The sequence below is a fragment of the Vicugna pacos genome, chromosome 5, assembly GCF_048564905.1.
Source record: "Vicugna pacos chromosome 5, VicPac4, whole genome shotgun sequence".
In the NCBI taxonomy this organism is placed as follows: domain Eukaryota; kingdom Metazoa; phylum Chordata; class Mammalia; order Artiodactyla; family Camelidae; genus Vicugna; species Vicugna pacos.
The window spans coordinates 37239333-37264742 of NC_132991.1; the positions used below are offsets into that span (position 1 = coordinate 37239333).

Consider the following 25410-nt stretch of genomic DNA (forward strand, 5'->3'; position numbering starts at 1 on the left):
TATGTCCTGACCTGTAGTTAGTTTTCTTTCTTCTGTGCAATGCATTACTATAGTATGTTATCATAAAGGGAATTATATTGACATCACACTGAAAAGCAAGAGCCAGCTCACTTGTGAGAATATCATACTTCCTCATTTTCTCCCCAGTTGATTTTTGTATTCTTCAATATTTAATTTTTGTTATTTCCTACTTTTAAAATTTATATATGTCTGATCTGATATTATTTACTCCAGAAGTGGTTTTTGTTATCTATCCATATTCCCACTCTATCATTTTATCTAGTACTTATATGGACTGTTTTATCATGTCTTTAATGTTAGTAAAACCACATTTTTTCCATATGTCTGATTATTGCATTATGTCTGCTAGTGTAGTTATATTTGACCATTAGCATATTGACAGAAATACTTTATTATAAATGGCTTTCCTTTTATTTCTCCTTTGGATTATGGTTCAGGAATCATGTTGATCTTTTAGATTTAGGTTAAATTATCTCTGAATGTCATTTCAGGATAGTATAACAAAATATTTGTTGAAACAAGGGGACATTAGTATGCTAGGACTGAGGAACCACTGGCCGACACACAGGTCATGCTCAGATTTGGCCTCAGAATATTACAACTTCATTGCAGTCTGTATTTTAGCCTCTCTCATTTACTAGTGGAAAATCTTTCTAAACTGTTAGTCTACTCTATTTTTTTTTTCCTTTTTAAGCTCTCAGTACTAGAGTTATATGCTACATTTTCTTTTAAATCTATATATTTAAAGAATTCAGCAGAACTTAAAATATTACTTAATTCATGCAAGCTTAGAACAGAAATTTACAACCTATTTCATCCTGTATAACAAAGGTCATTATGTTCTTTTTCACTGATTTTGAAACAGATGTTTATATGCGGGAGTCTGTTAGTGTCTGCAAGATGATCAGTGTTGGCTTAGGTTTCTCTGAACCTTATCTAAATTCTAATGAAAAAACACTCCACCCTTTAATTAAGAAAGGTATTAGTAATATCCTCATTTGACTAACGGTAAGCCTAAGCAGACAGAACACGAGGCCAAAAGGGAATGAGAATCAAAGACTAGAAATGAGAATGCAGGGTTTCCTACCTCCTAGATCTACAGTCAGAGAGGCCTTGGTTGAGGATTTAAAGGTGAAAGGCAGCCTCCCTGAGAGTGATCATAAACAGATGGCATTTAAAATTCTAATGAAAGAAAGGAGGGTAACCTGAAAAACAAAGTAAATTAATTTAAAGAAAATAAATGGGCAGAAATAAAGGGAAAAAGCAGAGTCAACAGAAAGGAATGTACAACTCAAAAGGATATGGGAGGAGTTGGTGTTCTTTAGAGAAACATTTGCAAAATGGATGATCAGATTAAATTTTCCAAAATACTAGTAGGAGATTGAAAACAGGTGACCAAGAAGACTAAACCAGCAGTTGGAGAAAGCTCTAATGTATTATAAGTGTCTGATTAAATATAAAGAGGCCAGGTTCCAGTTACAAAGAAATACCCTGCATTGAAAAAAATCAAGCTGGACACTAAAGCAACAACTGGGAAGAATTTTAGATTAAAGATGTTTTAAATTTTTATGATGAGGTTATTTGAATTTATCATGAGTTACACGATGCTAAAGGAGAATATATTCTCTTTTAGATAGTGCTGGAAATATAGCTAAGGACATATGATAAGTTTTTTAAAATAATGCTATTTAAAAAAGAAAATATTATTGCTCTTGAGGGCCATATGGGATGGGAGAGAAGAAAACCAAAAAGATTAAGGTTGTTTTGAAATCATCAGGTCTTTATATAGTATTTCTTAAGACATGAGTCTATTTGGCTAAAGTTTAATAAAACCCAAAATGCTGAAGTAGCTAAACATTAAAGAAAATGTAAAAGCAGTGTTTAGTAATTGGTATTTGTAAAAGACCGCTCTCAATTAGCATGATAACCAGTTTAACACTTAGAAAAATACATAAGAATTAATCACCAGATTATTGTAGTCAATATCTGTATTGTTTGTTTCAGTGCGTGACATATAATTTATGTAAGAAAACTGTCACCATTGAAAATCAATTGCAAATTCGTATAAGATCACACATATTTGGTAACGGCCAATGCAGATTATGAGATACAACTCAATTGATTTCCTTTGTGAGTCGGATAGGTTTTGTGGCTAGAGAGGAGGTGAAAGCTGTCATAAATCTTGAGAATAGTTTTGTTTCTGACTCATGCCAGATTCATAGACAAGCTGGAAACTGAACATACCAGTGCCAGTAGGATACAGAGTTATTTGGGATAATGAGGTAGAAGCGAAAGAGGGATAAAATTATATGAATGTTTTATTTACTAAATAGGGTTAGTGGGGTTAATTTTTATGATGACTTGGAAATCAGAATAAACAGAAAAACCACTAGGTTCTGAGGGGAAAATCACCTTGTGAGTGACTGAGGTAGGATTACGTTTACATCTCACATATTAGAAAGATTGTTTAAAAATATGATGCGCACTCTCACGCATAAAAACAGCATATGCAATGTATCTGAATTAACTTTTTCACTCTTTGATAATGTTTATGTTGGGTAGTTAGATAATTTGGGGCACCGGGAGGAGATGGAGGAGAGAGACGATGGTCTGGAAGATGGCAGTGTGCCTGCCTCTAGCATAAAGGGCTCTGACTTCTAAATAAGTGCCAGCAAGAAACTGGTTAGAACCTGACAGCCATGACTGTGGCAGCAAAACAGACTTAACCGGACACGATCCAATGTTCACTGTATTATAATTAACATTGCAGTCTGGGCCCCCTCCCATAGGTTTTTCTGGGTAGATCATGGATAAGAGCGTGAGCAAAGGAGATGGGCACACTTAGGCTCTCAAGGGACATGAACCATCAATCAATCATGAGAACACTCCTAAAGCCAGGATATAAGGCAGGATAAACAAAGAAGTGGGGCCATTTTTTTTCTCTCTCTTGGGTTGGCTCACCTTCGATTCTCAAAAGTGTACCATACTTTACTGACTTTTGCTCTACTAAGAAAATCCTTTGTTTATATCAGTCTTCCGTTTAAATTCTTTTTCTCAGATAAGACAAAGAATCAAAGTTTTTTTCCTTCCCTCCCTGCAGTAACAGTTAAACTTTTAGATCTCTGAAGTCTTCCTTTAAAGAGTCAGAGTGTTAAAGGAATTTATTAAAGGGAAACAAAATTGATTCTAAGAAAGAAGGTTAAATGGACATTATTCCATTTTAGCAGAAAAGACTGAATACCAGTTTGCAGTTTTCATACTGTGGTTTTAAGTCAAGAATAGAAGAAACCAGCTAGTATCTCTGTCCACTCAGGATAGATGAAGGAAAAAAAAAATTTCAGCAAGAAAGATGTAAGTTAGCTCTTCACGTAACAGGCAGTGAAACAGATTTCCTGAGAAAGTTAAAGAATGGGGTCCTCTAGAAATAAAGACGCTCCTACCACCTGTGCAAGAGATTTAGCCAGTACTCTTGCCTGAGGGGAATAAACTAGACGATCTTGAAGACCTTCCAAATGCATTTCTAAATCATTTGTTTTATTTTGTTAAAGAAATTATTTTTGGTTGAGTTAGACACTGAAAAAGCTGTAATTATGCCTATGCATACAAAGATGTGTAGAAAATTTATTTTTTAATTTTTTAAAATTTTCATTTAAATGTGGTTTAGAAACAAGGCAAAAAATTTTTTAAAGCACACTTACTGTATTGTCCTATATCTAATTAGCATATTAATTGCTCTATAAAAATCTTAAAAAGTCAGACACTGCAGTATTTTTTTAAAGTGTTCAAAATCAGAGCCTAAACAAACAATAAAGATATTGGGCATATTTACATTAAATTTTTTATTAAATTGCACATGTTTTATCTAATTTGGGAGTTTAACTTTATAAATATTAACATGTGAAAATTTTCTACCATGGTTTAGTTTTCTAATCTCAAATTCTGATTTTTCTGATTCATTTTTATTCAGACTCTTGCTTTTGAAAAATGGAGGATTGAGGAAATGGGTTGGAGATTAAATAGACTGGTTTGTAAGAAAAAAATAAAATTAATGTAGTTTGATAACTATGTAAGCTACTAGTTAGGAAGGTTAGCAAGCTCAACTTTACATTTATTAAAATTATATATTATTGAGAAAATTAGGTTTATTTCTCACTGCATTTAACAGATCACTAGAAAAATTAATGTCTAATAACTTATTGCTAATTGTTAAATGCTAAAGCTAATCATATTTCAGGCAGGCCAGTTGACAAGAGCTGTCTGTATCCTGTTTCTTGAGGTTATGTTCTGAATTATATCAATTCAAATCACTATCTGCAGTTGACGCTAATTTGCTTTTAGAAATATCAGAGGACAGGCCAAGGATGGAATAATCATGTATATGAAATCCCATCCTTCTACTGAAGGTGACCTGCATAGACCCTTTTTGAATTGCTTATAAAGTTGAGATGGGCAGAAGCTGCCATGATCTCTCTTATTTTCAAGTTACCCTGGGCTACTGACCAGAAAACATCTCTAGTTTCTAGTGCTATTAATTAATAATCATCACCAGCTCTGAATTAGTTAGGGAAGCACTTGAGAAATAAATATACAAAACGTCACAGTGATCAGAGTAGCAGTGACATACAGAAGAGGCCAAAACGGTGAATTCTAGGTAATGATGGTTACTGGTGGAGACGTGTCCATGCAACACACATGCACAGATGAGTCATTGTCACCATATGCACACCCACAGCAGCATGCATGGCCTATGTTAAAGGACTAAGCCCACAAAGTCTTGAACTGGATGAGAATAATATGATTATTATATTTTGTGATTCTTCGTATCTACTACAATATAGTAGAAAAACAGGAGTTCGAGTTTTTAGTCAAATCCAGATTTATCCAAAGTATTGCCCAGTTAAACATTATCCTACCATAGCTGTAGGTCATGCTAGTGGTTTCAGACTAATATAGGACACAATTAAAAATGATCGAAATGTATAATATAGAAAAATAGAAAACGACTGTCATGCATATACAGTTTACTACTACAGTAAGCTTAAAACCATACCCCCTGCCATCCAGGAACGTGAAACTAGTTTTAAGGAAACAAAAGAGGAAGAAGTGAAGTGATGCGGTCATGTAGCACTTTGCTTATTTTATTTAATCTTGTACTCACAAAGAATTCTTTTTGGCCGAAATAGGCCTATGTGCCTCTTTCACACTGAAATACATTTAGCTTAATATTTGATTCTTTCTGAATTATTTAAATATTTAGGAAGTCTTCATCGTCAACCTAGGCTTATACTTCTTGCAGGAAAAAGGAGTTCATAATCATTTTGGTGACACAGCTGAGAAAGTAACAATGTCTCCACCAAAATCAAGCCATGATGTCTCCACCAGGCATGTGGACTCGCTGAGGGCAGCATGATGTCGCATTGAACAGGGCATACAGCAGGCAAATTAACATGCCAAGTAAGGGGGAAGTCTGAGCATCGGATGATGACATTTGAGTTCATACATTACCTTTAACATTGCGACCATTGTCTGTTTTGAGCACATAAGGAAAAAAGAGAGAAATATAAAAAGAAGACTAAAATTATGTTATATGCACTAAATTACCTCTGTAACAATAATCAGAGAAAGCAGAATGTAATGATTGAAAATTAATCTTTGAAATTAACATTTTGTACTATTCAATTAAATAAAATGCATATACTAAAAATAATATCTGCCATCAGAAGCATTCATGTTCAAATATGTGAAACATTAATCTCACTTAAGTTAAATGGATTCCAAGATATACATTTTCTAATTATGAACGTTTGGAGAAAGCCACAACCAGCTGCCTGCAGTTGTGATAAGAACTTTCAGCATTGCCAGAAGTCAATTTTAGTGTCGCTTCAACCATCACTGACAAAGAAAAACTACACAGCACTTTGCATGTTAAGAACTGTTTTTCATATAATTTACCAAACCTAGTATGTTAATAAAAAACATTTCTAAGACAACAGTTTACCTTAATAAGCTAACTTGCAACTTGCATCACAATTTTATTACTTGTCCCTCCCACAAATGGTCTTCAATGTATATTTAAAAAATACCAAATAGTACAAAGAGTCATTCTTGGGCAAAAATAATTGTAAGAAGTCAGTGAAAGATTTGACTGTTTAAAGGTAATGTGAGATCTTAAAATTTATGTTGTTCACAATACACTCAGTAAAAATACTAAAATACTTAGGAAATGTGTTTATACAAAAATGGGTTGTTTTCAAATCTCAAAACAGCGTTTTCAGATACATTTTGAGATTAGCAATCTGACTCTTTGTTGCATACCAACAAAATATGTATTACTAGTTTTGTAACAAACAAGCTTAATATAAATGAATTCATGTTAAGACCATTCAAATATATCCAAGATTTGAAAAATCTGTTCAACATTTGTTGATGCCGGTACTAATGCTGTGCATATTTAAAATCTTGGGATATATCATAATTGTTTCAAATTGAAGTAAGTTCAATAGAGTGGTACATTGAATTGCTGGCAATTGCTAGCATAGATGTTGCCTGAGACAGAGATACAAAACTGTGACCTTACATGTCAATGCGCTGCTGTCTTTGGGGGACCATCATAAGCAGATAGGAATAATGGAAGAGACCTTGATTACACAGAATTAATTATCTCCATCAGAAGCTGGGCCCAACAATCATTAGTAAAGTAACAACTGCTTGCAAGTAGTTAGAAATTAAAACTCTATTCATCAGTCCTGGAAATTCCATATAAAGATTTTCAAATTAAAAAAAATAAACTGCTCAAAAGTTACGCTATACGGTTGACGCTGTTTTGACATCCCGAGGCAGAGCATGCGGTCTGTGCGCTGGTGCCAGTGAGATCTGCTTGTGATTCCTCCATGACAATATAAGCATAGAAATTAAAGTAATCGTTTAGAGTCTTCTAGCAGTTTGACAGAGTAATTTCACGTCTGTTCAATTTAATAATAGAACAATTGAAGTTTATATTTTGTATGTCTTTTTTTAAAAATTTCATTTTCCTAGTAGTACATTTTTACTGTATTTATAAATGTATTGGTATGTGGTGGAAAATAATAGATAGAAAAAAAATTCTGGTCCTTCACCATGAATGATTAGAACTATGGTTCTAAGGTGCTTGATAATGTAGATTAAATGAAAATATAATGTAGATTAAATGAAAATATAATGTAAATTATTGCCCACTAATACATTTGAAAATTATTTGAAGTTCTGTAAAGATAGTCCAAATAAGAGGGACATTTTTCTTCTTAAATGAAAAGACAACAATTTAAATTCAAAAGCTGGTGCATGTGGGATTTAAACTGTTAACCAGTTACATGGATTCATAAAATTAAAATTAATTTTAAAAGCTTTCCATCTTCCCCTATCAGTGGCCCAGTTTCTAAAGAATATAATACAGCTCTAGGAAGTGCAATTTCTTATATGCTAATTAGTGATTTTATAGCTAAAACTACTCTAAAGCTGAAGTATAAAATATCCTCTGAATTTATCAGTTGACAGTTAGACATTGACTTTAGCATCTGCAAGAAAGTGATACAGTTTTTGTAAACAACATAGCCTGGCTGGGAGAAGAAAATTTAGGAGATCTCAATACTAAGTGTCCATGAATAGAACCTGTACTGAGAAACCCCAAATATTAACACATCCTTTTCCATAATTGTATCAGTAACTGTACTAAATGAAGATCACATAAAATTGAAAACAATAAAGTTAAATCATGAAAACTGATCTAACCTACTCAGCACCACTGTCAAAACACAGACTAAGTCTGTGCCATGCATTGATTATGTATCACTTAATATTGTTTCTGACTGTTAACTGTACTGTAACTCAAGTATGTAAGACCCATTTCTGAAAAGCCAGTATGATTCCTAAAGATGACTACACTAACTGGACTAAATAACTAAAATATATGCTGGTCATTTGAATTATCATATTGGATTGGCGGTCATTCAGCCATAGGATTCATTGCCCAAAGATCAAGTTTCAGACATTTTATTCAGTCGGGAGATACCGAGCATGTCATGACCAGATGATACAGGGCCTTAGATGTTGATCCAGTTTGGAAATTGTCCTTCATTTTATTTTCCTTTTGAATGTATTTGAACTATAGATTTAAATGGATGTGCTAATTGCTCTTGAACTGTATATAGTGTAACAAATCTATCTCATAGAAAGCTGTTCCTTCTGTTTCTGTGATACTGATTGATCTCTCTTTGAATTTTTTTCCTTTCAGTTCATTTATTTTTCACCTCTTTTGCCTCTCTACTTCATTACGCCCTTTAACTAAAGATCCCCTACATTAGGACTCAATCCTAAGATTTTGGTATAAATTTCAAAGTATTATGGAGTAGATAACTCATTATTTCCTGATGTGTGTGGCTCGGGAACATAATTCATGAGCACGGTCCTCTCAATGTCACACCAACATTTATCGAGTTCCTGCCATGAAGTACTCCCAAGGCTGTGGATTCAACTACGCCCAAACTCCTGTGCTGGAGAAGCTCTCAGCAACATAATGATTTGTTTGCATATCTAATAGAAATGAAAGACTGAGATATACTGCAGAATGTCATACATGCTATAAGTTATGTAAACACTGCTTTGCATCCTCAGATGTGAAATCATTTCATTCTTCTGGTTTGGGGAGGGAGAAATGCATTCTTGGGGCTATAAGTGGTAGCATCAGAAGGGATAAAGTGGGGAAGAGTGTTCTTGGAAGAACAAAGTAATGATGCAAGAAAATGCATGATACAATTTTGGGAAAAGGCAATTATCTTTGTGCGTGTTTAGAATTAAGTATACAGTAGGGGAGGATATCTTGCAGAGGTTAGATAAAAGACTTGAAAAATAATTGTAGACAGCTGGAAAAGTGCCTACTACCCTACACGAAGGAGTCCTGTGATCAGATCTATGTTTTAAAGAGAAAACTAACAGCAGCATGGGCGATGATGGCACCCACAGGATGAAATCCCACAGAAAGGACAGTGGGTCTCTCAAGAACCCAAACCTACAGAAGTCAGAAAAGTGAGACTAATGTACCCATGCAACGAGTACCCTAAATCTTGGACTCCCTCGGATAAAGTTCAGTGACTCAACAGACCCCTACAGCAAGGGTTCAGGGAGCAGGAGTGAGGGAAGAAAAGCAATGCATAGATAGGTTGTGGATTCTGGAGACCAGTCGTGGGTTTAAAGGCCAGTTCCCCACACCCTGTAACCGTGGACCGGTTATTTATTTAACATATCTAAGCCTCAGCTTCCTCATGTATAAAATGGGGCTTAATAATAGCTCCTAACTTATAGGGTTGTTATGAGAATTAAATGAGCACTTACATTGCCTCACACATGTCAATACTCAATGAATGTTCTCCATTATCATGTTAACGATGAATTGTTTTTGTCATTGCCTTTTAAGCACACCTATCACTACTGGCTAATACATCAATGTGAACCAAAGAGGTCAGAGAGAATAAACGAATTTTGACTTTGCATTTCACGTTGGTTTTAGTTCAGCCCCTTCCCCCTACCCATCCCCTCCCTGTCTCCAATTAATACCTTTCTGATCATTCAGTATATCACATTTCATATACCTCTTCCTCTGGAAAGAGTTGGTCAATAAAATGGTCCTGTGATGGCATGACGCTCTTTTTGCCCAGTTCTTGACTATTTACTAAGTGCAGCACAAATAATCATGCTTGAGACGACAGTGTCATCACCTAAACAGATCTTATATTAAGTGATAATTAACTAACACTCCATAAAGTAAGCAGATAATAGTTAACATACTATTTCAGAAACACAGATAGAGAAGCTGGAAGAAACCAAATATTCACTAAGGTTCAAATAGGAAATCAGTAACAACTTTGACTGTAGAATTCATATTTTTAGTAGACGTACTCAAATTTCTTCTCCAAAGGTTTAACGATTAATGTCGAAATGAAAAAAAAATACAGAAATTACCTTTCCCTACCCCTTTACATATGTTTCCATATTAATAAAACAAACAAACATACCTTCACTGGCATGCCGGTCTCTAAATATATTCTTGGGGTGGACACTGAATCCTTCTATATCATGAACGGATGAAGCCCTCCGTATACTACAAATGCTTTCCTTTGATCTGGAATGAGTCAGCTGGGAACTTGACTGCAGCATGTCGGGGTAGAGTCGGTCCCATTGTCTTTTGGGAGAGGAATGGTCAAGAGGTCCAGATATATTCACCAAGGGGGAACATTTGCTGGGCTGTATCAAGGCTTTTGTATCATCTGCTTCAGAGGGACTGCAGCTTTCTTTTGTAGGAGACTTAAAGTGCTTCATGGCTACTGAATCATCACTTTGTTTAGATGAATCGATCACTACCACATCGGGGTCTTCTTGTGGTAAGGACTGCTTTCTGTAAGTGAGAACTCTCAGACCAGGGAACTTGAACCCAAAAAGTTTTCCTACAAATGGAGACAGGAAAGAGCATTGTAACAAGACAAAGGATATATCCCTTAAAACAAACAAAAACTGTCGATACATGTTTAAACACCATGTAAAAAGTTATTCATCAATACTTAAGTTATTTACAGTTGGAATGAGGTATACATTGTAGAAAACTTCTGAGACTAATTTGAATTATCATATAAATAGTAAGAAAACAGTGAAATAATTTTACCATGTTTCTGGTGGTTAAATATACTCCAGTGACATAAAACCATCATTTGTTTGACATGAGGTTTTTTGTTTTAAAAAAATGAAAAATAATATTCACTATATATCCATTTTTTAAGAGAAATCGAAGACTGGAGCACAATTTTGAAAGGAAAAGAAAGGATGGGTTATGAAGTATAAAAGGGCCAGACACGGGAAAGACTATAGCATATGTGGGCTGGGGGGCGGAATGTTAGTGTGTTGCAAAGTGGAGGAAAGGAAGTGAGGTGGGGGCAAGGGGTTGGGCTGACATAGCTAGAAGGTTTGTATTGGATAATATTGCTAGTCAAGTATGGATGGGAAAAGTGGGGCCAACTGTGTATGAGACATTCCTCATTCTGTTTGGAATTCTTGAAAGGCTTTTGGTTTCAGAGACAGATGTAAACTTAAGAACTTGTTTTTCCTGATTTTTTTTGTTCCAAAATCTGAGAATATGGCAGGGAATGCTTTATATCTATATCTATATCTATATCTATATCTATATCTATATCTATATCTATATCTGTATCTGTATCTGTATCTGTATCTCAGAGTGGATGGTGTTTAGAAGGGCAACTAAATATAAACATTAAAGGGTAGGTATTAAAAATTAACATTAGCTAATAAATACATAACTCATTGGTAGTATTGCACATTAAAACAATGCACATTAAAACGAGAATATCATGGTCAACTCTTCAATTTAGCAGTAAATGAAAGAAAGAAGCGCAATATCTAATGCTGGCAAACATTTTGACACTGCTGGTGGGACTGCAAATTGTTACAAATTCTTTGGAAAGTGATCTTACAATATCTATTAAGATGAAAAATGTACTTCTCAAAAACACTTCTCATTTGACTCAGTAATCTCTTTTATAGAATATTACATAGGCACAGAAGCTAGACACTATCTGTATAGTAGAATGGTTGAAAAAGTTATGAGATTTTTATACTTTGGAATCTTATGATGTTCTTTAAAAACAAGAATATGTGTATGTTTTGATTAGAAGGTTATTTTAAGTACAGTTTTATGTGAAAAAGCATGTTTCAGCTTAATGTGCTCACGATACTATTTCATTAAAAAATAGTAAAAGCTTATATTTGTCCATGTAAGTAATACGGCAGTAGAGAAAGATGTGGAAGAACATAGTCCAAAGCTTTAAGGTTGATTGGCTAGGTGGGTTTAGAAGTGTGGAAGTATAATAATGTATTGTGTTCTTTTTTATTTATCTCTATTGTTTGTTTCACCAAGCATGTATTCTTTTATACAGTAAAAAAAAAACTAATAAGATAAACTTCTACCCCTAGAAGAAGTGAAAAATAAGAAGAAGCATTCAAACAGTAATGTGTAATTCAAAGCTTTTTTAAGTATTGTCTACAAGAAAATGCAGTTTCTAACTTCTGTTGCGAGAGTGGCAGCCTAGGTCCACATCACCCAATGGCTTTACAGTTACATGCTGCCCTCTGAGTCAGTCAGTTGGTATATCTGGGCTATAATATTATCTACCTTCTTATATTCTTTATGTGTCATGGGCACTGTTACCTTTAATATAGTCATTATAAACATTTTCTCAATGCACTGAAGTTTGTTCTAAAACACGGAAGAACACTCTCAAGACCTATGAACTTTTCTGCATTATATTTAAGTATACTCCTCCAGTGGATGGTCTTATTTTATACACATATTTTCAATTCCATCTTTAGTCCAATGACTCCTAAATCTAAAACTCAAGCCTGGACCTACACTCTTAGCTCCAGACCTGCATTTCTAATGGCCTCATCAACATCTTCACTTAGAAGTCTTAAAGGCACCTCAAAATCTCATAGCAAATCTGATCTCATGATCTATCCTTCCAAGCCCAGCCCTTTTCTTTTTTTCAGCGAATGGCATCACAGTCCATCTAGTTGTATAGGCCTGAGATCTGAGGGCCATTCTAGTACTTACTGTGCTCTCTCACCTCCATCACACATATCTAATTAATCCACTAACTGTGTTCATTTCACTTCCTGAATATCTTTTTGATATCTGACATTTGGTATTTTGATACTGATGTTTTTACTTCTCTCATCATCACTGCTCTCTTTTGTCTAAGATGCGATCATGGTTCACCTGATTTCTTGAAATAGGATGCTAATCATTTTCCACATTTGCATCATACTGTCCATCCGGTAAAAAAGTCATTTTTAAAAAAACCTCATTTCTGATCATTCAGATGATTGTTTAACCTTTTACTACTTCCAGTAACTTCCTGCTTTGGGCTTGAAGACAACACTAGCTCCACTATCTGCAGCTTAGTTTTCCCTCCTTGCTCGCCAGGATCCAACCATGTGAACTTTTTCATTCCTCTAGAGGCCTGTGCTTCTTATAAATTCAGGGCTTCCTTGTGTTTGACACATTCGACTCTTCCTACTCAGTACATCTTTAGGTTTTAGCTCCAAAGTCTTTTCCTGTGGGAAGCTTTTCCTTCCTTCGGAACTAGATTAGTCTACCCTTCATAATTTTCACAACGGCTAATGGTTATACTCTTGTTGATTTTCTGATTAACATTTCTCTCCCCTAGTGGACTGTAGGCCTCATAAGGGCAGGGCCCCTGTCTATTTTGCTCACCGAATCACAGCTCTAACAGAATGTCTGAGCACAGTAAATGAATTACTAGCAGACTCAAAACTGATAGTGTGCTTCAATTTTGACTGTGGAAAAACGAAAATATCTAGTTGCTCTGACCAACTTAATTAGAGAATCTTAACCTCTTAGAATTGTATTCACCTATATTTACCAAAAATGGTTGACTGAATAGAACCCAGTGTCTGATGGAAGTGGTGAACGCTATACCATGTCCTGTATACCTGATACAATTCTTATTGTTAACTTCACCTTTTTTCCCCAGAGGTTATTAACTGTTACCGTTCTGATTCTACAGCATACACAGAAGTGTTTTCACACTCCTCATCATCTACTGAATGTTACAGAAAATTTTTGAATTAAGCAGACTAATTTATTATTGTAAGCTTTCATTGTGTGCCAGTAGTTAACAGTAGTAAATATAACTGAAATAGAATTTATCTTTCTGATAAAAGACATGACACAGTGCACAATTTCCAAGTATGTTCAACATTAAACTCTGGACTAATAAAATGTAGATGAGAGTAACCAATGTGTTGCGTATATAATTAAATAATGATGCATCACAGTAACTATTTTGCAAGCATTCTTACATAATTCTACTAACAACTTTTATATGCTCGAGCAAATTGCCAAGTTAAAAATCAGTCAACTGCATCAGAGTCATTTGATTAGTTTTTAATGCACTTGGAATTGAGTTATAAAGCAGTTTACAAATCAATTCTGCAAGCTTATTACAATGCACTGAGGTCAATGCCTACTTTTATTCATTTTTCATCAGTTACATTACCCTCCTCCTTTTAAAACAATTCACTGCCTTTCTTAAATTGATGACTGCACAAGGCATTTAGTTTGCTCCTGCAGTTTAGTCATATCCAAGGTGGTACAGATGGTCTTTTCTGCATCACTAGGTTAATATGACCATGCTATACTGCATTACAGATTTAGTTGTCTAACTGCAGTTCATCCGGAAAGAATACACATTGAGAATTTTGCTCAATGCTAACACTCTCAGGCATGAACTATAAAACACAGATGAGTATAATCCTGTTACGTTTCTTAACACTGAAAAATAGTCTTGTAAGTTGTCTCTGTATTTCACTACATTTGCTTTCTAACTTGAATAACTGAAACAGATACATTTAAGCTTATTATCTACTAAAATGTTCAATAAATCTGAAATAAGAAAAACAGAATAAAAATTTTTACACATTTTTGACACATTCCCCCAAATAAGTACTGATAAACTATTTACATGAAAATAATTTTGTTTGACTGCAACATTTTCATCTAAGAGGTAGATACCTGAACTTATGACTAGCTACCCCCACAATATCTTTCTCAGGACATGCCACTTTTGTGAAGCTGCTGAATATATATTTGGAAGCTGCATTCTCATGCAGCCTGTGTCACATTTAACTAAGAGCTTTTTACATCTCAACCAAGAAGGCACACAGCTCTGTCCAGTGGTTTTCTATTTTAAAAGCCTAAGATTATGACTTCATTCTATGTATGGAAAAACTGTTAAATATTTGGCCCAAGGTTAAACAAGAAATCAGGGTGAAGTCAGAATAAAACAGCAATTTCCTTGATTTAATTTCAGTTTTACCCAAGATTTGGTGTTTTCTTGGGCCATAAATACATACATGAGAATCTAGTAAAAATCATAACACTCTCCTCTAAATAAATACAAATAAATGCAAATAAATGCACGCACACATTTTTTTTTAATGATCTCAAAGTTTAAATAAATAACAAAATCTTCCTCCCCCAACCAAAACCCTTCCATTAACCTCCTCTGGGATCCCCTAAGATTAGCTGATTTCTAATATTCCTTCTAGCTTTGAGTTTCTTTACATATATAGTTATACTAATCATAGTCCCCACAAAATTACAATGATCACAACTGCATCTCTACCCCTATCTCCTGTGGTAATGGGACTTCAGAAAACGGTTTTACCAAACTTTTTCAAATTGAGGAAACCTCATCAATCTGAACTGGTATTCCTCTCTCTCTCCCTCTCCCCCTGGTAGATGCTTCTCATCTACTAGAGTTTGGAAGACAACTATTGTGCTAATTTTGACATCAAACTATTGTCTAACTCAAGAATATACCTAGGAACATTAGAAACAGAAATATTTCTTGCAGAAAACCAGGTATTTCTGAAAAATTCTCCCTGTAGTCTTAATCACTGAACTTCCTTGCAATGACAAATTCCCAGTCATTCCTTTGGTTGATTTCTCATAATTTCTACAAACTCTTAGAACTTTGACTACCTAATAATTTTACTACTAGAACTCAGTTAAGTATAAAACAGAAGCATTTTGGTTGGTTCTGCTTAGCTGAATTATAAACTGCAAAGTAGAGAAAAATTTAGGTTCAAGCAGTCATGTAAACCAGAGGCTCTAGTTGGGTAAGGAGAGGACATATGTGTGTGGAGGGGAGAGGGGAAGCCATGAGCAGAGATATTTTCCCTCACAAAGGATTCGGGGTGATGAGAGGTATCTTATGCTGGATCCCTGAAAATGGACGGTGCAAAAGGGTGTATAGGAACTGTTCTCAGGGGATATGCCTATAAGGAAAAGAGGAAGACACGATTGGTCAAAGGAAGTTAAACTTATGAAAATGCAACTAAAGCTTTAGCTGGTCCTCACGGGAGCTCTGGAGCTGGGATAGATCTTCAGAGTTAATGCCAAAATGAAGTCAGGGTAAATGGCAGCATATCACTGCCTACAGCTACCCCATGGGAAGGGCCATGACCTTGGGTCAGGCAGTTCCCTGCCTTTGCTACAATTCCCAGTGAAGGACAGAGTTGTGTACCTGCAGTGGCCAATATTTCCAGCAGCTGTCCCAGCTCTGAACAAGGTGTCTGAGGCACAGTGCCTACAGTACAGATGGGGAAGGGCAGCCAGTTTTTGATCTGAAACAAGTACGATCTGAATAATTCTACTAGCAGCTACTATTACATAAAATAAGAATCTGAATTAAAATCCATGTGCTTTTCAATAATCAGAGATTCACAAGTCTGACATTTAAATTGGAAGCCTTAAAAGCACTATGGACTCTTCTCCAACTAAATAGCTCTGGATGTGCAGAGAAGTATAACTTTAATCTCTGAGTCAGAAAGAGCAACAGATCAAATTTGATGGGAGAAACAGGGAAGATAATTGACATATCTGACTTTTCTTTTTAGGAAGAAATTCCCATGGAGGCACCCTGCAAGGAGATGAGTCTTCCTTACTAACTACATAAAGAGTATCTGATGATGCCCATGGCTGAGAGCAACCCATAATATTGTCAAAGAAGGCAGTGGTTAGCAGTTAGACTGGGAAAAAGAATCATTCACTGTGAACTCAGTACCGACCTGGTTACCCTGATTAGTGGGTGACAAATGGGGCAGTGCAGCCAGTGTGGTCCTGGTGTTTGTGACAACAAAAGATCACCAGGGGGTCCATCTACCCACTAAAACTGAAGCTAAATTTGGGACCCCTTAAAAGAGTGGATGTGGACTGCTTTGAAAGACTAAGACTCCTGGGACATATCCTTGGGCGAGAGATACTGGAGAAAAAGTAACCTCTTACAATAAGGCAGTAACTATAGGACCAAATAGGAATTCTGAAGCAGCGTTGAGTCCTGACCCAGTAGCGCCAGACACACACAAGTGCAGATCAGGGGAGGGTACTACTGCTGTAGCAGCAGTGAGAGCAGTCACAGGAGCTGCAAGCAGCAGAGAACTTCTGCAACAGGTTCACGAATGCTGACGATGTCTGAGAGAAAATGCTTCCAACCTAGCTGGGTCATCGTTAGAGCAAAGAAGCAGAAAATACAGGTTTAGAATAAGGGAGGTATGGCAGAAAAGAGGACAGGCGTGGTGGACTGCTTTTAGCCACTCAAGGTCATAATCCCTTCATGAGGGGACACTGGAAATGAAAGCAAAACACATCAGCATTATATATACCTAACTAGGTTTCCATTTCTATGAGATAACTGCTTAATAATCAATGTATGATTTACAATACTGTTATTTTGTTTTCTTTTTTTTTTATAGATTTCTTTCTTTTCAAAATGCCAAGTTAAGGAGTCCATTCACATTGTGTGAAAGTAATAACACTGTAACCTAGATTGACCTGGGCTGACCATGTAGTCATTACATTGACAGGGACTCTCTTGATGGAGTGTTCCAAACACAAATGGCACAGACACCAGTTACCCACCTGCTGTCTGAATAGACTGCCCCTGATTTGGGTGTTGCTAGGTAACAAATTCTTGTAAATGGTATGTGTATGGGGACTCTGGTGTGGACAAGCTGATTTAGGTGATCATTAACATTCATTGCTAATGAAGAGATAAAGCATATTTTTACAACTACCAGCAATTTTCTTGACCTTAGGAATAAGTATTTAGCCCAAATCTTATGTGGAAACATGATATAAAGTTGATTATAACTTATAACTGAACTTTTCCCAGAATTCTTTTATCAATCATGTCATGGTTCCTTTTTCTATATTAAATTTAATCTTTAAGAAGGGGAAACTTCCAAAATCATGATAATAGTAAACATTAGTTATGCTGTAAAACCTTTAATTATATTCATCTGCATAATAGATTGTTTCTATAGTAATGCTCACTGAGTGGGAAACTCTATATTACTATGCAGCTCTTCATCTTTGAATTAAAGAATGACTTTCAGCTCCACTGGAGAATAGTAAAAACACTGTGAATATCCTTTTTATTACCAGCTATACAGAAAATTTTTGTTCCTTAGTTTGAAGTCTGAAAACTGGAATACAAATTTGAGGGGTTAATGTAGCTATTCAGGCAAATATATATTTTATGTCAATTATTCAGAATATTGTGTCCAAAGCATATGAACACATTTTTAGTGGCTTAAATTAATTAGATAATTGCCTAAATTACCAACTGTGTTTTGTGTGTATAGACTTTGCTTTAGTCAAAGCTTTTAGAGTAATTCAAACTTTTATTTTAGTAAGCATAAAGGTAAAAATTCTCTTTTGATTTGGAGACTAATTTTAATAATTTTAAAGATAGTGGAATCTCCTTTATGATACTTTAATGAAATTAAATGAAAAAGTTCACTTTCAAAAATAATTGTGAGAATAGAATAGTAAAGAAATTTAATTTTACTTATTGTAGTTTTACTTTTAGCTTTACTTAAAATTAATCTTTATGGTTTTATCTAAACATAATTAACTTAGACCAGGAGTTCTCAAACTTTAATGTACATCAGAATGAACTGAAGGGTTTGTCAAAGCACAGATTGCTGGATTTCTGTGTTTCTGCATCAGATACACTGGTGTAAGGCCCAAGAACTTGCATTTCAAACATGTTATAAGATGATACTGATGGTCTCAATCTTGGAGAATCACTGACTAATGCTCATCTAGTAGGGGAAAAAACTCAATTACCCAATATGAAAATAATATTCACTTATTTATATATTCTATAAATATGTACTGGGTGCCCACTATTTGCAAAATGCTATGAACTGCTATGAACTAGAGCCTAAGTGTCCCTGGCTACTTTAAATAACGTAGGTTTCTTTAATTTTTCACCACCCTCACCTCTCTCACTCTCTATTTTTATCCCTGGCCTTCTTTTGTCATTTGTTTCTTGTCTACTAGGCAAACAGATGTGACCAGTGTGGCAGTAGAGACAGGTACAAGGTACATGGTCACAGGGGCAAGAACAGGCAAATTTACTTGAATGAATTAAGAACTCTCCACAGGTAAAAGGTCCTTTGGAGAAGGCATGCTAGAAAAATGAAGTATTCTAGTAGAGAGGACACCATATTATACAAACAAGATGCTATAAAATGCATGGTGGTTTCAAAAAATCACCACTAATATATGGGATGTGATGGTTAGGGGCTGGGGGCAGGATGGACTGTGATGGGAAATGAGGTTCAAGAAGTATCTGAGGCCAGAACATGGGTCTTTTGCTTAATGCACAGGGCTTTAGAGTTTTATACTTTTAGGCAATAGAGAACCATTATAAACGATATAAACAGTGGAGTATATGACCCGATATATAATAGCATGATCTGTGATACTAAGGTAAGAGGCTGAAAGCAGAGATACCAATTATGAGATCACTGTATCAGTCTAAGAAAGATGTGTTGAGGGCCTGAATAGGCAATTACAGGGGGCTGTATGAGAGAGATAGTCACAAGGTGCACTTGAAAGAACTTGACCACTCTTTGGTTGGGAGAAGAGAGGATTAAAGAGAAGGAGAAGTTTAGCATGATGCTCAGGTTTCCGGCTTGGGTGGCTTTGATGATGACACCATTCACAATGCATGAAGAGCAAGTTTTTGATGAAATAGGGTGGATGGTAGCTGGAGATGGAAAGATAAGCCTTAGCTAGAAAATGCTAAATTTTCAGAAATGCTAAAATCTTCCAAAAAAAATGTCCATTGGGGAGTTGGATATATTAAGTCCTAAGTAATGAGAAGAGTCTAGAGAAAGGTGTGGGCTGGAGATACCGATTTGAGGTGGAGGGGGGGTCTTTATCCTGTAGGTCATGGATAAATTTGCCCAAGCAGGGTGTTTAGAGAAGATGACTAAGAGGAGAATTCTAAGAGGAACAGCTTTTGGAGAATAAACAAACAGCGTTTAAGAGTGTTTTATTTAAGAGGAACATGAAAATGATACTCAAATAATGGTCACAGAGTTCAAAAGAAGCAAAGGAATGTGTTGTCATGGAACATAAAGAACCAGAGAAGAGAATCAAATTTAGCAGGACCGCTTCCACCTAGAGGGCAACGTTGAGAGCACACCATAGAGAGCTCATTACAGTGGGCAGAGGAAGAAAGGAAATAAGGGAAACAATGAGTAGGTGTGGAAAATCCCAAAGCCTCTAAGAAGAGACAAGTAACAAAAGTGAAGAAAGTCAAGTACAAAGAAGCAATAAGGAAAGGTGCAGGACTGCAGCAAACTGCAGAGTACATACCCCAGGGGAAGGCATGGCCAGTATTCTGTTCCAACTTTTTGCACACATGTGACCAGGTACTCGTATTTTTTCCAAAATAAGCCAGAGATCTTAATTTTATGTGCAATCTTCCAATTTTTAAATGTTGGCAACAAATATAATTAATTAAAACTTTGAGAAATTATTTGATGTGAACAGAATGTGTCAGTTGAAGTGTAGGCTATTCTCAGCAGCATGAGGAACAGCAAAAGGGAAAGGGCCGGTATGAAGACATAGCAGGGAGAGGGGGGCATGGGTGAGGATGTATTATGAAGGAATGGCAGAGGGAACGGGTTTCAAGTGGAGACTGGAGCCTCTGTTAAGATTTGTCATCAGGGGCTGAGGTATATTTGTTGAGGATGGGCAGATTAAAGAAGTTCCTGCCCAGGCCCTCCCCCTTGCTCTGAGGTATTGAAGGTGAGGTGATCTGTCAGGACGAAGGAGGTGGCTCTGACATGAGAGTCATGAGAAGGCTGGTGAAGGTTTGAAATACTTGCTAAGAGAAAGAGGTAAAGTATCCAAAAAAATTAGGATCTCATGTATAATTATTTACATGCAGTATAATCATTTATAAATTAATAAATGATAAAATTCATTATGTTTTGTGAACTAAAAAACAACTTAACTTGGGCCCGTTTTCTTGTTGAGAAATAGTTAAAGTTTAGTAAAATGAGAAAAGTATGGATTTTCGACAGTGATGGCAACAGTAAATTAAGTAGACATAAAAAGCTATTTTAAATTGATAAGAAGAGTGAAAAAGTTATTAGTTAAAATTTATATGTGGATACGAGCTTAAGGTCAACTTTTATAGTGGCTCAAACTGACTTTTTGGTTTTAAGACATGTTAAGAACATAGGATGTATTCATTTTCTGTTGGGTTGTATATTGTTAAATCAAGAATTTTTTGTTTATTTAGGTTCTCCCAACCCCCTCAAGAAATTTTTGGCAAATAAAAATGTGTACATGTGTGTCTGTGTAAACTAGATTGGTGATCCTAGATTTCTCCTATTAAACAGAAGAAATATAAGTATAATAATAATATAAATATACTTGTAAATAATTTAAAATAAAACTTTAAAATATTTTATTTAAAATAATAAAAACAAAAGCATCTTAAACTTGATGAAAATTAACTTTGAAATTAATAGCATAAGCCAGAATGTAATTTGGTTATCTTCTACATTATGCAAATATTTCATACCGACAGATATTAGAGAAGAAAAAAAGAGAACACATTTTCCCATTGCTGTTAGTTCCTTTAGATGTGACCCCTTGGTAGGAAGACTAGAATTTTCTCTTTCACTCAAGTATCATTTTCATTTTTCAGACTGCTCCGTTTAAGCAATCAAAGAGAAAAAGTTTAATTATATCTTTTACTTGGTATTTATATTTATTATATAGCAGTTAATCAACTTACCTATGCAATATTTATTAATTTGATAATTAGGTCTATTACAGTAATACTCTCTCCTGTACTTGCTTCATTTCAGGGGACATAAGTCATCTGTTTGTCACTGGTCCTATATCTTCAACAGAGATTAAGTGTGAAAAATTAGTTCTCCCCAAATCTGTCCACTTTGGATGTGTTGTGTTCCTAACCCAGAAACTAGATATTTGTACTGTGAATTGATCCACCTTTTATTCAATACAAGTGTCTAGGTTTCCAGAATTTACTCAGCCCAATTTATCATAGCTCTTTTTCATAATTCATCTTTTCTATTACGTATTTAACTCCTTTTCTATTACTTGATCTTCTCAATTTAATTCTTCATTTCTTTGTCATCAGTGTTTCTTGTTGTCACTTCACATTTTTTTCCTTTATTTGTCTACATTTCAGGAGAGGCAGTTACAATTACAGAAACCCAAATCCTCTCAAACAGTACCCTCTTCCCCATTACTTTCACTTAAATTCTAACATTAAGGACATGCAGCCTCCCTCTCCTCCCCTCCATCACACACAAAATTACACACTCCTTATGTAGATAAGACATTACGCATTTTGAAGGTTTCTGCAAAAAGGGGTGCATCAAATTTTGATTTTCTTTTATTTCTTTATTGGTTTATTTGTTTTAGTGGCCACCATGGAGCAACAATGTTTGAAATAGTCAATATCATTATTTTACACAGGGAGTAAAATTATACTTTAAGGAAAAAAGAAATTTGCCAAAGATTGGAAATATAAAGTATAAATTAGATAGTATCAGAAGCTACCAAATATAAAATATAATTTGTCTCTCTTTAAATTTCTGCTTGATTTAACAATCAACTCTTCAAAAACTGACACCAAGAGAAATTTAGAGGATAAAATGACAGAAGGTATAATCAAAACTGATAACTGTTGTAAATAACAAGCCTTTGTAATGCTCTGGAAACACTTGTCTGCATATCTGTACTCTCTCTAGTAAGTCCCTGTATGAGTGACAGCTGCAGTGTAGGAAAACCACTCATGCTCACATAATAAGATAATCTCCACTGAATTTGCTAAGACTTACAAAGAGATGCTATTTTAATCAGAGTATAAAGTTTCACAGATTGTGTGTGACACCCTGGGAGGCTGCTGTATCGATTACCTTCCATTCAAGAAATCAAAGTTTCAATTCTCCATTTGCATTTCAGTTTGCAATAAAAACGTTATTTTCAAAAATTCCCCTTTTTTGCCATACTGCTGATGCACTACTCTCTTTTTCACTTCCATCCAATTTGATGGACCATGAAAAGACAATTATTCTGTGGGAAGAAATGAAAAATTTTTGAAGACAATAAAGAAACAAAACTAGGCTTCCTCCAACACAAATTACGTTATTGACATTCATGACCATGTTACAGGCTGACATTACCTAAAGTATACTCTCAGGAACCATTCAATAATGACTGAATTTGCTAGTGGAAAATATAAAGAAATCAAAACAGTCACCAACTTAAAGAAAAAAGTCTTTTGTATTACAAAATTTTTTTGATAGTACTTCAATTTTGTTTCTAACTATGTCACCTGGGAGACTGACAAATTGGTGGTTTTGATAGAGAGTTTTCCCCGAGTGTGATACTGCTTCAGAGTAAAATATTCAGAACGTTGGAATTGTATTACACTAATATATTTGCTCCAATATTGCCTTAACAGAATATTGTACTGTCCTTTAGACATAACCTAAGGAAGTAACTAATACTATGAAAAAATTTTAGTTGGTGTACATTTGATTTAGTATTACACTTAGGTTTACAATATAGGCTTCTGGGACTGTGTCTTTTATTTTGCATGTATTTTTAGCTGTCTGATTTACGTGTAATATAACAATTTCTTTTTTCAAATATTAAAGTTTTGTGATAAGGCTTTCAGCTTCCCACAGTTGAAGGGGAAGACAGTTACTCAATGACAGTTACTCACAGATCCTTCTAAAAACCATAGAGATCAATAAGGGAAGCAACTAAAAACACCCATAAACATGCCTAAAGAGTAATTAGAGAAAGGGACATTACAAACTTAAATTTACACGTAGTCAGGAAAATAAATGCCCAAGACAGGCAGAATTAGCTAAGAAGAGCACACTGAAATAGTCAGGTAGAAACTAAGTGGAAAAAGGTGGGGTACAAAAGACTCCTTAGAGTGATGAGACACATACAAATAGGGTTTACCCTGAGAAGAAGAGGATTTCACAATGAGGAAGAAATACTGAAATGAGTTCTGTGACCTTAATGAACAAAGCACTGATTACTTGAGAGACAATAGAAAGTGCTAGAAAAGTGAAAAGCACTATTTCTTGCAGAAATAGTAGAGGGATCTTCACAGGTGGATTTGTCCCTGGGAGGCTGGGAAATAAGAAGTGGATGAATGTAAGTTCTTCTTATTAACATAAGAGGGAATAGAAGAATTAAAAGACAAAATCAAACAAACAAACAAACAGAAACAAAAACAGGGAGTGCCATATATTTTAAATAATAAGCAACCTTTCTCCCGCCAAACCCCTTGTAGTTACAAACTCCTTGCAATGTATGAATGAACCTTTGAATTGAAATACTGAAAAAAGTACTAAAACAAGACCTATACCCTTTGCCCCTCACCATATTTCTTGCTAGTGCTGGTCCCAAAAAGTCCTTCATGAATGGACATAAACAAGAGAACTCTAACATTTGTACAAAGATATCATAAAAGAAAAAAGAAAATGGGAATAAAAACATACTTTGCAGAGGAAAGTATGCTAAATATCTAGTTATGAAACAGAATAGATACATAACATGCCAAAATAAGTTTAAAAATTTAAACTAGTAATTATGAGTATGAAATGAGATTATAAATGAGGAATTCAAAAACAAAGAATAAAAACTGGACAAATAAAAAGAAAATGCAAACAAGAACTGAAAAAATACAGGTAATAAACTGAATAAAGAAAAAGAAAAAAATCATCTAAAAAAAATTAAGGCCACATTACAAGCTACCCACAAGAATAGAAGTTAGAAATGGGAGAAGCCAAGAAAATAAAATAGAAATAGAGGAGAAAGGACCAGAAAGAAATTGACAGATATGTAAGATAGGCAAAAAAGATCCACCATACATATTATGTGAGTCCCTGAAGAAGATAAACAAACAAGGCAAAATAAATAAAATAAATACACAAAATTGTAATTCAATAAAATTTCCTGAAATAAAAGATAAATTTAATGTGCATATTGAAAGGACCCACCAAGTACCTGGGAAAACTGACTTAGAATAGACAAGTGTAGATGTACGCTAGTGACAATTTCAGACTTTAAAACTCTGCCTTGGCTTGAAAGGGGAGTATCAAAGTCTCCAATTATTGGTTTATTTATAAAATTTTCTGGGACTCTGGGAAAAATATCAAAATCACTTACATGGGACAGTCAAGTAGGTTGTCATCAGACTCCTCATTATTAACATTTGATTTAAGAAGAATGGAACACTGTCTACAAGCTTCACACGGCAGTAGAATGTGGGCCAGATACTTACATCTACCTAGACTGTCCTTTGGGTGTCAAGGCTACTGGAGCATAATGTTGAACATGGGAGAACTCTGAAAGTATTTTACCCATGAACATTTCCTGAAGAGGATGAATTTTATCTG

At 35.0% G+C, this 25410-nt stretch overlaps 1 protein-coding gene across 1 annotated transcript in view; it reads right to left on the minus strand.

Annotated features, from left to right (window-relative positions):
• Window positions 1-25410, minus strand: part of KCNH7 (potassium voltage-gated channel subfamily H member 7) — a 389771-nt gene that overhangs the window by 103210 nt on the left and 261151 nt on the right. Inside the window, exon 4 of the mRNA XM_072961066.1 lies at window positions 10068-10496. Coding sequence (XP_072817167.1) covers window positions 10068-10496 — 429 coding nt within the window. The remainder of the gene's footprint in view (window positions 1-10067; window positions 10497-25410) is intronic.